General features: G+C 35.9%; 2 protein-coding genes across 3 annotated transcripts in view; both read left to right on the top strand.

The window, feature by feature from the left end:
• Positions 1 to 4,373, top strand: part of LOC132117507 (insulin-like growth factor 1 receptor) — an 80,959-nt gene extending 76,586 nt beyond the window's left edge. For both annotated transcript variants that reach the window (XM_059526848.1, XM_059526840.1), the window contains exon 21: positions 330 to 4,373. In XM_059526848.1, the coding sequence (XP_059382831.1) occupies positions 330 to 798 (469 nt within the window). In that variant the 3' untranslated portion in view covers positions 799 to 4,373. The remainder of the gene's footprint in view (positions 1 to 329) is intronic.
• Positions 4,374 to 5,107: 734 nt separating this feature from the next.
• On the top strand, positions 5,108 to 14,103 carry lrrc28 (leucine rich repeat containing 28). Its single transcript, XM_059526827.1, has 10 exons — positions 5,108 to 5,202; positions 5,703 to 5,932; positions 6,031 to 6,071; positions 6,340 to 6,377; positions 6,455 to 6,592; positions 7,975 to 8,181; positions 8,709 to 8,811; positions 10,479 to 10,654; positions 10,736 to 10,895; positions 13,372 to 14,103. The coding sequence occupies exons 2-10, from the start codon at positions 5,765 to 5,767 to the stop codon at positions 13,439 to 13,441; spliced, it is 1,101 nt and encodes a 366-aa protein (XP_059382810.1). The 5' UTR covers positions 5,108 to 5,202; positions 5,703 to 5,764; the 3' UTR covers positions 13,442 to 14,103.
• Positions 14,104 to 15,388: the final 1,285 nt, after the last annotated feature.

Genomic DNA, 15,388 nt, shown 5'->3' with positions numbered 1-15,388 from the left:
ATAAAAAAAAATGTACTTTGAAATTTAAAAGGGACCTTTTTTCAAATAACACAAACCAGGTGAGATAAAAATGAGCCATTTCAGCTCAAAACTTGCTGTTTTTTTTTCCTTTAACATAACATTCCCTAAAAATTCTAAAATACACTAGTCAACATTTGAAGTTGATCAAAACCATTCATCAAAGTTGTCCTAATACCTACATCCAAAATGCGTTTTTGCATTTATTCACTGATGCTGATAATCTTTAAATGGACAAATATCAGTCCCTCATTTAGACTGGACAGCAACTAATTTTAATGTTCTTTTGTTCTTCTCTTGTGCGCTTTCAGGTTTGAACTGATGCGCATGTGCTGGCAGTACAACCCCAAAATGCGGCCGTCCTTCCTGGAGATCATCAGCAGCATCAAGGACGACCTGGAGGCGGGTTTCAAGGAGATGAGCTTCTTCTACAGCGAGGAGAACAAACCTCCGGACACGGAAGAGCTGGACATGGAGAACGTGGGAGCCATGGAGAACGTTCCTCTGGAGCCGCCCTCCAGCCTGCAGCCCCTGGCGCCCTCTCTGGCCTCCCCTCAACAATGCGCCCCTGCGTCCCAGGGCTCCTCCACCCCGGCCGGCCCGTCCTCACCGCCTTCCTCCCCCAGCTCCACGGACAAGCACCCGCTCCCCGCGTCTGCGGCGAACGGGCCCTCGATGGTTCTCCGGAGCCCGTTTGACGAGACCCAGCCTTACGCTCACATGAACGGGGGGCGAAAGAACGAGCGTGCCTTGCCTCTGCCCCAGTCGTCGGCTTGCTGATCGATGGTTTCCGGACACGTCTCTGTCTGTCAAGCCACTGTGTGGTCTCCTGAGAAGAAATATGAAATTAAGAGACAAGGAAAAACAAAATGGTACAAACTGGGAGTCCAAGGCAATCGATCTTTTCAATCATACCTCAACGGACAAAGTTTGGATTTCTTTGTTTTTTGTGTTTTGTCGATTGAATCGGTGAATTGATTGACATGAACGCAGACTGGATCACTGACTGAAAAATCATGACCTTCACTCTTGCACTCGATAGGCTGTTCTAGACTGTTTTTGTTATGTTTTGTTACTTTTCTAAACTTCCAAAACTGGTTTGAAGGCCTGTCAGAGCCAGTGGTGGTACGGTGGCATTATTACGACACGCTCTGCATATCTCTAAGCCAATCCAACAGCATCTTGTTTCCAATGACATGCATCTAAATTAGAGATTTATTTTCTCCCGGCCGTCTTAGAAGTTCGTTCCCATGACCCAACTCCGATCTGGGTATGGAGATCTTCAGCTTCCCCTTCCTGGAAATCATCTGGCTGCGCAACTTTTGTGGAGAAGAAATTCTCAAATCTGCCTAATGTCTGTTCTTTTTTTATGTTGCCAAATTGTCATTTAATTCCCCTGGCATTTATATTCCTCAAAATACATACGACAGTTTTTTTTTTACCCTGGTGATCCAAACCTGCTTAAAGGAATAGTTCCTCCAAAAATGTAAATTTGCTAAAAATTTACTCACCTTCAGGCCATCCAAGATGCAGATGTTTCCTCATCGGAACAAATTTGGAGAAATTTTGCATTACTTGCTCACCAATGGATCATTTGCAGTGAATGGGTGCCGTCAGAATAAGAGACCAAACAGCTGATAAAAACATCACAATAATCCACATCACTCCAGTCCATCAGTTAACATCTTGTGAAGTGAAAAGCTGCGTGTTTGAAAAAAAAAATAAAAAATAATAATAATTTCAAACTGTTGTATCCGGCTAAAATACGAATCCATAATAACACTTCCTCCAATTACTTGTGGATTATTGTGATGTTTTAATCAGCTGTTCGGACCCTCATTCTGACGGCACCCATTCACTGCAAAGGATCCATTGGTGAGCAAGTGATGCCGTGCTACATTTCTCCATGAAGAAACAAACTCATCTACCTGAGGGTGTGTTTTTTGGGTGAACTGTTCCTTTAAAATCAATAGAAAGATTTCCCAGATTCTTACTTTTCTGTCGTCTTGCATTTCACGCTGAATAATTGCAAAGTCGAACAACAGATGCAGCAGATGTTGAAACTTTAAAAGGGATTTGAATAAAAAAAAAAAGAAGCTGAAAAGGTTTAAAATTGTGGCTTTGTGGAGTTAAAATGTTCTCTCGCTTGGTTGTTCAGTCATACGTCGGACCACAGAGCGTGTGCATTGTTTGTCGGTCACTTTTGTACCTTTTTTACAGTTCAGATTGATCATCTATATGTCTGTGCTAAAAAAGCTGCTATTTTGTTATTGTTTTTCTTTTGTGGTTGTAATATATATATATATATATATATATATATATATGAGATTTTTCAGGTGTAATCCTTTGCCTTTCCACTACAGTCCATTTTATGATGCTTATAGTTCTGCAAAATGAGAAAAACAGTAGGAGATTCATTCTAACAGTTGATTTTTGCAATGAAAAGTTGTTCAGTCCCTTCTGTTTTGATAGATTCACTCTCTTTAAAAGCTAAACTGGCAGTAAACACAATCTTCTGTCTTCATTGCCAGTAACGGCGGCACCCAGCGACGTGATTCTGTAACAGCTCGACACTATGTCTCTCATCACATTAATGCGCAACAAATACTCTCAGGTCAGAATCCTAAACGTTTTGGTCTCAGACCCAATGTGTTCTTGTCTCGCCATTCATTCCTCTTTAAAAAACGGAGTATGACTTAAAATTTGGCAAATTTTGGTTTGATTTCATTGCTTAAACCTAGACTCGTCTCATTCTTTACATTGATTGTTCAGCCTTATTTGTGACTGATCCTGCCGCAATTGAAAGACCCTTGTCTTCTCAACTCTGCGTTTCCTTCCGAGCAGAGCCCGATAAATGATTATACAGATATGATTCAGCATATCTCTATGCAGAAGTTGTGTTTGTAACATAGGTCACTTATATCGATTTAAGAAAGTTTTTTTTTTTTTCAAAGGAAAAACTGTCACTTTTCGTTTTCCTCCTTTTTTATGTACCTATATATAAAGTACATCTGACCTTTTTCATGAAAAGGACAATATTACTGCTCTCTGTATCTGGGTAAAACCTCATAAACGCTACAAACCACAATCTCGGAGTGGAGAAATTACCGAGTTGTGGACATTTTGTACGACTAGCTGCTTTCTTTCCTATCGGATCTTGCTTAATATTGTTGATTATTTATTTGTGAGATTAAAACAAGAACAGGTCTGACAATTGACTCTAAATGTGCTGGAATGTTTCATTTATTCATCTTTTAACTTGGGGGGGAGGGGGGTGGTCACTAGATGGAATAATTAGAATGGATTTATTTTTAAGTATATACTGGTTGTGATCTCCTCTCCCTTTCATGTCTCTGAATCCCACTGTTGGCATTGTTCTATTTAAAAAAAAATTGTCACACATTCATTGGAATTTTACATCTGCATCAGAAACCAAATGTTCATTGAAACAAACCCTTCGAGTATAAACGGATGTACAGTTTTTGCTGCTATTAGGTGCATCAGACATGCATTACGAAGAGGTTTGTCTTGGGTTATATGAATATTTTTGTAACCATTAGCAAACAAATCGAAACAAAATATCAGCACGCAAAACCATTTCAGTGTAATTTAAATAAAGCAGATGTGATATAAAGGCGAATGGTTGGAGAAATGCTGCTATCTTTCGCAGCAGTTATTGTTCATGCAGATACTGAGCTGATTAAATTGAAATAATATTCTGTGAAATATGTAAATCCAGAACAAATAAAGATCCTGAATTTTTCACTCGAATATCTTTATATAAGGGAAATGTTTATAATTGCGAAGAGTTTTGGAGAAAAACAACAAAAATGATGATCGTATAGTGCCAACAATGTAATGTCCTTCCGATGTTAGTAATTTTTCCTGGTTTTTGTTTCTCACAGATTGAACAAGACACCATCCTAATGCTCCTCTACTGACCATCTCCTAGTATATAACACCCGACCAATGGCTAATTTCTCCAATCCAGATCTGTTAACTATGGGCTAGATATTCTCAGGGCTGAAGGTGGCTTTGTACCCTGCTGCTGGAAACTGCTGCTCTCTATCATCTGACCAGATACTCTTTCTGACATCCAGACTGATCAAGTGTGCTCTTATGAGTGCGTGAGGGTTGAGAGGAGAGCATTAGAGGTGTTTGTGATCTGATGGCGCCATCTAGAACGGGTTTTATGTCATTTCATTTCAGTCCTCGATGCCTCATGTTTAGTTGATGTGTATGTGTTGGTATATAAAGAGGGTTACAGATCCAGAATGGGAGGGGAGAATGGAGGTTTTGTGGTCCAATTCTGTTCAAACCTGGCTGTTCTGATTAAAAAAAAAGGCACTTAATAACTTTATGTCTGGTGTTTTCTTTCTTTTGTGTCAATTTGAAGAAAAAAAAAAGTGCTTCAGGAATGGCATTTATTGGAATTATGATGGCTCAGATACTGTGTAGTTCACAAAACAAATATTAATGATAATATGTGATTTTGTTTTTGTATATTAAGTAGGAAGAATAATCGTCAACCAGAACTGTAAACTCAATTTGTACTTAATGAATTCGACATGCTATAATTAGATTTTAACTCAGTTAACATTATTATTATTAAGCATAATTTTACCTGCATTAAACCTTTGGGTTTTTTTTTTTTTTTTTTTTTTTTTTTTTTTTTTTTACATTTCAGTGAATGTATGAATTCATAAAACAGACTTTGCTCAAGACATTTTGCAAGTGTTCAAATGTCTCAGAAAGGACTTTCAGTGATGCCATGCGTGAGGATAATTAAATCATTCATTATTTTTACTTTATCAATGAATACATTGAAATTGCTTTTTATTAATATAATATTAGAAATATTATAACAACATTTAGCTGTAGGATTTAGGTTTTGTACTTATATGAATTTGATGAATATTAATGAAGCCAAACTATTTAAACGGATTCTTTAATAATTCTCTTAAGAAAAAGTAAAACTTTTTTTTTTTTTTAAATGATGTTATATTATATTATATATTACTTGCTGTGGAAAAACTAAGCAGGAATAACTACATTTCCCATGATGCTCTGTGCTTGTATCCAGTGACGAGCTTGACGCAGACGGAAAGCTGGTGCTGTACACAAACAACTCCAGAGGTTATCAAGAGAGAATTATTCATATTTCATTCACTGCATGGATGCAATGTAAGTTGCGATTCGTTATTGATATTCATTATCGTGTTTTGTAGTACATATGTAAGTTTAATGATTCGCTAATTCCAAAAAGCAACAATTTGAGATTGCCAAGAAGTCGATGACTAGATTTTTGTAGAACCTTAATTTGTTTAAACTCATCGTGTGTTATGAGATTGAATGACAACACAGTACAGTACACTACAGTATCATTATCTGAGCTCATCTTGCTACATACTGTTATTAGTGTGTCGTTATTTGTACAATCTGACATTAGATAATGCTTTAATGTCGCTGGTAAACGTGTTACTGTCATTCTGTACAATACATCTCGCCTTTGATTCGATAAAATCAGTGAGGCACAATGGGTTAAATATTAATGTATATATTGTTAAAATTATATTATTTTTTCAGTTTTAGTTACTCAGTCTGTATATTTTGTGTAATTATTCATAATTTAAATCAAGTAATCTTTATGAACCTTTAAGAAATGTTAAAAATGTTTCTTTCAGAATGGAAAAGTAGAAACTGAAAGAGGGAAAAACTCTCTCGACCAGAGACGGTTCTCGCAGCCATGGCGTCTGAACTCCATGAAGCGATTTTTATGGCCAAACAAGAGCGACACAAGAATCTTTTCCTGAACTACAGAAACCTCAGCAGTTTCCCCGTGGAGCTCCTCAGAGATGAAGGGATGCAGTTCCTGGAGCGTCTCTTCATGAAGAGAAACTCCCTCACAACACTTGTAAGATCTCAGTCCCGGCGATGCTAGTCTTCATTTTTCCTTTGGCTCTGTATATTATAAATACATTTTGCATCCTAATACTGTTTTCCTCCTGTCAGCCAGAGAACCTGGCTCAGAAACTTCCCAACTTGATAGAACTGTGAGTATTATATTAATATATCTTTGTTATACTCTTCTTGGTTTTATAACAATGTTATGTTAGTTGTCAGTGTGTTTGCACAACTGTAACATTACTGTTATCCAAAAGAGGTTCCTCAATCTTTGGGACGTTTTCTTACCCACCCATAAACAATAGCTATATGATGTAAATTGGTCGAGTCTGAATTTGGTTAAACATTATTTGTACTACCCCTGATGAAAAACAAGATTATGAAACAGTCCTGCAATCTCTTTTTTGTTTGCTTTAGGTACCTGCACTCAAACAATATTGCAGTAATTCCTCAAGGTAATGTTTTCTCATGATTATACAGTAAATAGCAATATTTCGATGTCAGGCACATGATACGTAATGTTGTTTTCCAGCAATTGGCAATCTAGTGAAGCTGCAGTCACTGGACCTGAGTGACAACGCTCTTCAGTTCATCTGTCCAGAGATTGGTCAGCTGCGCTCATTACGACATCTGCGATTGGCCAACAACCAACTGAAATTCCTCCCGCAAGGTGAGTCGCAAACATCCATCAGCATTAATCCAAAAAACTGAGCTGTTGCTACTGATTATAGTAATGATCAATTCTGATGTGCGCAGAAAAGCCTAATAATAAACAAACCAGCAACAAAAAGAATTGCTGAATGTTTGGTTGTATTGCTTATTCATGCTTAAGAACATTCAAAATAATATTTCGGATTGAATATAAATACTTACATGCTACACGCTGCAATGAGAAAATTATTTTGCTTTATCTGTACATGCATTTATAAACCAGATATACTCCAGTCGCAGAAGATTGAATTATTTGCAGAAGATTGTGAAAAATGAGAGTGGAATATAATCACTTCCTGCAGCAGTTTAATTAATAATTAATAATGATTCAAGGTAAACAGTCCGTTTTAATTCATAGACATTATCTGTAAAAAAAAAAAAAAAAAAAAATATCCCTGTGTAATTAAGAAGCTTTAACTGCATCAAATAATTCCTCACTCAAAAGCTGAGTCTGAGGAAATTGCACGAGCAGAAGCTTTTAAACCTGCAGTTATTAAACATCATTCAGCGGAGAAACTTAGATTTTTGTGCTAAACATGACGCTTGCATGTTTCTGAGAAGTAAAACTTCATAAAGAGACTGCGGGGAAATGATCAAGCTCTTTAACGCTCTCTTTAAATGCAGTGCTTCAAAGCACGCAGTTGTTTTATATCAGTCTTTTTATTGCTCTTTTTCATCTGAAGCAGAGACTGTTCATGACTTTAAATATGCGAGATATTCCAAACTAAGTGTTTTACAGAGTTTAATGTTCAAATAGTTTCAAGCATATTTAACTAGCGACATGCAACTTTTTATTTGTATTTTTTGGGGTACCTTCTCAATGTCAAATTACCAGCTCTTGTTTTTGCCAGCAGAGGGCATAAGGTGACTCCCTAGGGTTATAATATCTTGCTATAATACCTGATTGAAGCTTTAACAGAAATGTATATGTGACCCTGCCTGCAGTAAGAAACCAGTCGCTGGAGTATATTTTTAGAAATAGCCAAAAAAACACTGTACAGGTTAAAATTATACATTTTTCTTTTATGCCACAAATCATTAGGATATTAAGGAAAGACCCTGTTCCATAAAGAATTTTTGGACATTTCCTAACGGAAATATATCAAAACGTAATTTTTGATTAGTAATATGCATTGCTAAGAATTCATTTGGAGAATTTTAAAGGGATTTTCTCAGTATTTAGATATTTTGCACCCTAAGATTCCAGATTTTCAATAGTTGTATCTCGGCCAAATATTGTCCGATCATAATAAACCATACATCAACGGAAAGTGTATTTATTCATAATCTCATATAAATCTCATTTGACACTTAAGACTGGTTTTGTGGGTGTATTGGTAGAGCTGGGAGATCTCGGAGAGCTGGAGACTCTGGACGTGTCCATGAACCTCCTGAGGACTCTTCCGGAGCGTCTGCACCAGTGTCTGTCCCTACAGTGTCTCACAGCAGACCGTAACCTGCTGCACTACCTTCCTCGCCAGCTCTGTCTGCTGCCTGACCTCAACGAGCTCTCCATGGCTGCCAACTGCCTGACTTCAGTGCCCCTGGGTGAGAAGATATGACAGTGCTGTCAAGAAAGATACCTTTTCATGTATACAAAAGCTCAGGCTTTTGGGGGTCAGTAAGATATTTTATTTGTATGTTTGTTTTTAAATAATTGAATAATTGAATACATTATGCTGAAATGATGCTGCAAATTCAGCTTTGCATCACAGGAATAAAAGGCGTTTTAAAATGTATTCAAATAAAATAAAAAAAAAGTGATTTTAAATTATGATAACATTTCACAAGATTTTGATCTTTACTGTATTTTTCATAAGATAAATGCAGCCTCGGTGAGCATAAGAGACTTCTTTTCAAAACATTTTCCAAAAATGCTACTCATCCTGGACTTTTGAAGCGATGCATACAAGTTCTGTGAAACCATATGATGCCTTTTATTATTTTAAAGGTTATTCACATTTGAGAGAAAGGTTTTCTGTTCCTCGCTCTAGACGTCTTGGAATATTTTGCACAAAAACCAGGTGAATCATTGACGTTGTTGCTGATAAACTGATGTTGTATATTTCTGTCAGATCTGGGGCGCTCCATGGAGCTGCAGTTTGTGTTTGTGGACAACAACGCTCATCTGAAGGGACTTCCATCGTATCTTTATAACAAAGTCATCGGCTGCAGTGGGTGAGTGAGTTTGTTGTTGTTGTAGTGAAATTTCAAACTTGATGTTTACAAAATTACTATGAAGTAGAGCTTTACTCATTATTAATCACATTTAGCATTTTAATTGTGTAATCATAAGTATAAATTATGTTTAAATACTTGTTTAAAAAAAAAAAGTTTAAATACCTGAATCTCCAAATTAATGTGTAAACAACATAAAGAAGTGGACATAGCAACATTGTTTTTATCTATCATTTATTACCAATTACAGAATGTATGATAATATAAAATATTATTACAACTTTTAATTTAAGTGAACTCAAAACATTATTATAAAACGGATCATTCCGGTCCTTGATTCTGATTGGTTGAGGCACTACATTGTTTGGTGGAAGAATATGGTTTTTATTAATATCGTTTCACTTTATTTGCTCCGTTTTATTCTGTGAAACCTTACTACGTATATGGAATAACCGTTTTATAAAAGCAATAAGCCCCGTGAAGCCGTGGTTAAAGTGATACTCCACTCCGAAATGAATATTTTGTCATTAAACACTTACCCCCCATGTCGTTCAAAACCAGTAAAAGCTTCATTCGTCTTCGGAACACAATTTAAGATATTTTGGATGAAAACCGGGAGGCTTGTGACTGTCCCATACACTGCCAAATAAATTACACTGTTAAAGTCCAGAAAAGTATGAAAGACATCGTCAGAATAGTCCATCTGCCATCAGTAGTCCAACCGTAACGTTATGAAGCGACGAGAATACCGTTTGTAAGCGAAGAAAACAAAAATAACGACTTTTATTCAACAATTCCTTTGTCAACAATCTCCTCTGTGTCTCTCCGCATCACTCAAACTGTCTATGTGCTGTTTTCTTTCCCTGTAACCCTTTAACAGTGAATTTATAACAGCTAAGGGGGCGTTGTTAGGGACGAATCGAAAACCCCCTTAGTTGTTATAAATTCACTGTAATCCACGGCTTCTTGGAGCTTATTGCTTTGTTCACATATACCAATTATAATAAATAGATGTCAGATTTGGCAGTGCAGTGTGTTTGTTTTTGATGTCTTTTTGAATGAAAACTATCAGTTCATTGTCCCGCATTTTAAAGTTTCAAAGACATTAACATTATTTTTTCCCAGCTCATTAAAGAGAATTAAATGTATTAAGTGCAAGAGAATTTTATTTTATTGTTTTTATCTTTTGTCTTTATTTTATTTTCATTTTATTTTTTTATTTTTTTGATAAATTTATGTGACATTATGGCTAGAATAAATCTGAAATAGATGATTTAACGATAATGAATCAGCATGCAACAAAGTGAAGCTCAATGAGATTTTTGTGAGTGAATTTTTTTTTTTAAATTTTTTACACATTAACCTTGCTAGCAGAGTTCACTCTCCCCAGACAGACTACAAAACTCTTGAACATCTTTTAAAGACTGGCTATAGTAAGTAAATCTCCCTACTAGTTCTGTAAACTGTAAACGTTTAAAACACTCTGCTGCATATTTTCCCAAGAGAGGGGGAAAAATGCAAACTTTCCGACATAAGTCAATCACAAAAGTATCAGAGTCGCTGATTTGGCAGTATACATAGCTTTCCTGGTAGCTGTTGTGGTTGCTTCCTGGCTTTTTCAACATGACTGTGTTCACTTGATGATATTTATCTGTCTGCATGCACAGATGTGGTCTAGCCGCGCAGATCTCTGACGTGAAGCAGCTCTGTCTGACGCTGGGAGATGTGACTGTTCCCCTGCCCTCTGAAGTGAAGGCCATCGGCTCCGAGACTGACCGCGTGTTGCCTCTGGAGGAGCTGGCGTGCAGAGTCCTACATGCGGCCCACAGCTGGACCAGTAAGGGTAAGAGTCCCAAACAAACCCACAACAAAGCATCAGGTTCCTTCACATTCACCAGCCTATGTTCTTCTGTCTTGTGTGCAGATGTGAGGTTCCTGACACCGTTCCTGTTGCCCAAGAGTCTGCTGGACGTGGTCCGGTGGCCTCTGGGTCACTGTCACCGCTGTAGTCAGCCCATGTTCACCATCGTCTACCCTAAACTGTTTCCTCTCAGAGAGACCGCACTCGCAGGAGTGCACAAGAGGTACTGATGCTAAATTCTCTTTTGTTTCCTCTTTGTCACTCGTATACTCCATTATATTTATTTTTATCGACTTATAATATTATTCAGGGTTTCTTAATACACAAAGCTTTTTTGACCATTTTCCATTCTCTATCTGGCATATCATATCATATCGTGATCATATTTATATTATCATATTTAGCATATCATATCAGTCATATTTTCTATCATACACTACCATTGAAAAGTTTGAAGTCAGTTTTGCAAAGTAATTAATACTTTTAATCAGCAAGGATGCGTTAAATTGATCAAAAGTGACAGTAAAGACATTCATGATGTTATTTTATGATTTATGATGTGCTTCTTTTGAGATTTCTATTCAAATCCCATTCTACATTTCGAAATCCCAAAAATAAATTTCCCAAAAAACAATCCCAAATATAAATTTCACCTTTTCTACAAAATTATCAAGTACAGTAGCACAGTGGTTTTCAACATTAATAATAACCAAATTCTGAAGGATCATGTGACACTGAAGACTGGAGCAAAGCTAAAAAAATATTCAGCTTTGCATCACAGAAATAAAATTAATTTAAAAATATATATTACAATAGGAAACAGTTATTTAAAATTGTAATGATATTTCACAAATATTTGTAGCCTTAGTGAGCAATAAGACACTTCTTTTAAAAACATTCAAAATATCTTACTTTTACGGAAGTGCGTGTCCCCTTTAAATGCACATTCATTCTGGGATTGACCTACTGTTATGTGCATATTCATTTACAAAAGCATCCTCACTTTCACACATTCAGAAAAATCCTCTCCTGCTTTCTATCTCTTCTCATTCTCTCTCTCTCTCTCACACGGTTTTCTTGGACCCCTGTCACTTCCTCTATCTCCTCATCTTCCTGTGCGTTTGATTGGTGGAAATGAGCAGCGCTTGCTCCGCTGCCCTTCATGTTCCATCTGTAATGCAGAGCTGTGGTTTTGGTATCAACATCCAGCAGCGTAACCCAATCATCCTGCTCGACTGCTGCTCTCAGCTACTTCACGTGCATTAAGAGATCTAATCCACTCACCCATTACCTCTTACCCTGAATGTTCAGCTGAAGTTTGGAGACGAGTGGTGCTCGGTTCACGTGTGCAAGCGAGAGAAAGGGAATTATTTTCCATTTGCTTCTTTCACTCCTGTTATACTCTCAGTTTTCAGTCTCAGGACGTGTGTGTGAGTGTGAGTCTGAGTCTGAGTGTGAGAGTGTGTGAAAGTGTGTGAGAGTGTGTGAGTGTGAGAACTCTTACCAGGAATCCATTGCTGTTTCAATAGCACTTCATTGATCAGCCTTGTAAAAGCATGTGTGTTGTGAGAGGATCATGACCTCCGTTATATACGCACCTATTAAAATACATATATATTTTGATTTCAGTTATGACAGCTTGTTCCCTGTGATATAGTTTAACTTAAGCTAACCATACCAAAAATGTACATAAAGTTGCTTTGACCTCTTGTCTGTTTGATAGTCCATTATTTGATTTTAGTTTTTGGTAGGGTGATTTATATCACTTTTGTTCTGAGTCTTACATAAAAAAATTAAAAAAATCCCTAAACCTAAATGTCAGATACTGAGTGTGGCTTGTTTAGATCTGGCTTATAATTTTGTCTGGTGCAAAAATTATTGGTAAATCAATATATATCGCCAAGGCCAGTAATATTGGCTGCTATTTCCAATTATTAAATCATCAGGAAATAGCATTTGTTATAATTTATTAACAATTTCTTTATAATCCGATCGATTACAGAATCAAGATGTTTCTATCTAAAGTGTAAATCTGTTTATTTGACAAATTTATAAAAATGCAACTGTTATTTGTTAATTCATGTTAGCTCAGGTTCATTAAATAATATTAACAGATAAAAGTGTTTATTTTAATAAAATATCTGTGAATTATTTAATGAATATTAGTGAAGATAAGTAATTTTCATTGTAAATTCATGTTAACTGTTGTAGTTAACTAATGTTAGCAAATAGAACATTATTATAAAGTGTTATCATATATTTATATATACTGTGTGTATATATATATATATATATATATATTATATATATATATATATATATATATATATATATATATATATATATATATATATATATATGGTAACACTTTAAATAAGTTGTATATACATATATAAAATTCTCTCTCTCTCTCTCTCTCTCTATATATATATATATATATATATATATATATATTTAACCTTATATCTGCCATCAGCAAATTTTGACAAAAATCATTGTAGAAAGTCTGTGTGTTTTGCTTAAAACACATATTTATGTTACACATCAGATAATACACCTTAATTAATTGCATTATCTTTCATGCAAAGATATTTAGAATGGTAATATCAAGCGTTTCAAATGTTTGGAAATCAACTTGAAATAGTTATGTACATATTATAAGTGGATTTTCTTTCTTGCTCTTTGTGTTTCTCACACAGAACCACTGTGAGTTTTGTAGCGTACTGCTGCTCTAGCTTTTGTCTGAGGACGTTTGACCTGCAGGGCTGACGTCTGGCATCTGCTCATGCTGCTTTCATCTTCACAGAGGACTTGAAGAATATCACCAGAGATCACCTGAGCTTCTGAGACATTTGACAGATCTTCATGACAGCCATTACAGTCTCCTTCTTCTGTGCGTTACAGCAGTTGGTTAATACTGATTACTGATTCATTTCACAAATGAATGTAGAAAGAAATTAAACAAAGTGTATTTCAATCATTGGCCCATACAAACTGCGAAGTATTGTTTGTGTTGGGATTGTTATGGTTCACTGTAACCAAAGGTCCAGGCTTTAATCGGTGGACGTTTCTTGAGAAACGTATAATTTATTCTGTGTTTTAAAGACTATCATCTTGATATACTTAAAACTGACGAGTTTAAGCTGAGATAAAGATGTTTTTGTTTCAATTTGAAAGGAAAATAGAATTGTTTTTCGAGTTCCCTTTACTGAAATGCCATGTTACTTCAGATTCATATCTCACTACTGGTTTTAACCATGACACAATACTTAACTTTAAAAGTGGCTTTTTAAAGATGTTTCATTTCAATCTGAGGTTCAAGTGTTTGTATGCTGTTGGACGTGACCAGCACACATTAGTGCCTTTCAAAGAAAATCATGTGTGAAGTTTTGGAAACCGACTGTTGTAAAGTGCCAATTGACTTATGAAAAAGGCAGCTTCAAGGGATTGTTCTATTTTTGTGTGAGAGAATATTTTCTCATGAATTGTGGAGTTTGCTGGTGCTACACTACATCTGTGCATCTCTCAGTTTTGCTGCAGTAAACCATCACTGGTCAGCTTTCAGTATTTAAAATATTCTCTGTCTCTTTAATTAGATGCGAGCAAGAGGATGACTTTCTTAAAGGGATAGTTCACCCAAAACTGAAAGTGTATTCATGCACAAGCCACCCTAGGTGTATATGACTTTCTTCTTTTAGACGAATACATTCAAAAAGTCCTGGGTCGGCCAAGCTTTATAATGGCAATGAATGGTTGTTGAGATTTTGAAGCAAAATAAAGGGCATCCGATCCATGCATCCATCATAAAAAATACTCTATTTAAAAAATATCTATATAAACTGTAATATCTAGCGTACAACAGTTATTGGAAGCTAGAGATTACGGTTTAGAAAGTTTTAAATATGGATATTTTTGTTACAAACGCATCACTTTGCTTCAGAAGGCCTTTACGTGGAGTGCTTTTTTTTATGATGGATGTATGCACTTTATTTTGCTGCAAAATCTCAACCACCATTTACTGCCATTATACATTTTTTTTAATACTCTGATTGTATTCGTCTTAAAGAAGAAAGTCATACAAATGGCTTGAGGGTGGGAAAATCATGGGATCGGTTTCATTTTGGGGTAAAATATCCCTTTAAGTTAATGTGTGGATGTTACTGTTACAGTTTAATACAGGTCTTCTACAGACTTTTATCTTAAGAGTGTTAGTTCAGCTAAACTTTTTACATGTTACACTGTCATTTCATTGGCTCTTAGAACTGAACAATTGTGATCTTGTTGTAATGTTTGGCAATAATAACCATGTTTAAAACCTCTCTTGTGTCTCCTGTGTGCTTAAGTTAGAATTAATTCATATTGAGCCATTTTGAATTGTGAATGTCTTTATATTGTGAAGCTGCAATTGATGCATCAAATACACAGAATCATCTGTCTCTGATACTCGATGAGACAGTTCAGAGCTGGCATATTGTCTTTTATTATTGGCTTTTATATGGCATTCATCTTTACACAGAATTTAGAGACACTTAAACTACTTTTAGACACTTAGGAACAATATTGCTTGTGATATTTTTATGTATATCATCTGGAAATGCACAGGCAACAGAGTTCAATGAAATGTCCGCTCTTGTGCATCTGAGAATTGAAATACAATCTTTAATGGTTTATTGACACTATTTTACTCTTCCACTGCTCAAAGCTAAAGAAACCCTT

Source organism: Carassius carassius, chromosome 3 (assembly GCF_963082965.1).
Source record: "Carassius carassius chromosome 3, fCarCar2.1, whole genome shotgun sequence".
Lineage (NCBI taxonomy): Eukaryota > Metazoa > Chordata > Actinopteri > Cypriniformes > Cyprinidae > Carassius > Carassius carassius.
The sequence above is the reverse complement of the archived record's forward strand: the minus strand, read 5'-3'. Positions and strand labels throughout refer to the sequence as shown.

Excerpts from the sequence above, each read along its gene's own strand:
- lrrc28 (XM_059526827.1), top strand. The coding sequence starts at position 5,765 with ATGGCGTCTGAACTCCATGAAGCGATTTTTATGGCCAAACAAGAGCGA. Across the intron at positions 6,593-7,974 it reads ACTGAAATTCCTCCCGCAAG|AGCTGGGAGATCTCGGAGAG; the intron begins GTGAGTCGCAAA and ends GTGTATTGGTAG. Across the intron at positions 10,896-13,371 it reads CTCGCAGGAGTGCACAAGAG|AACCACTGTGAGTTTTGTAG; the intron begins GTACTGATGCTA and ends TTTCTCACACAG.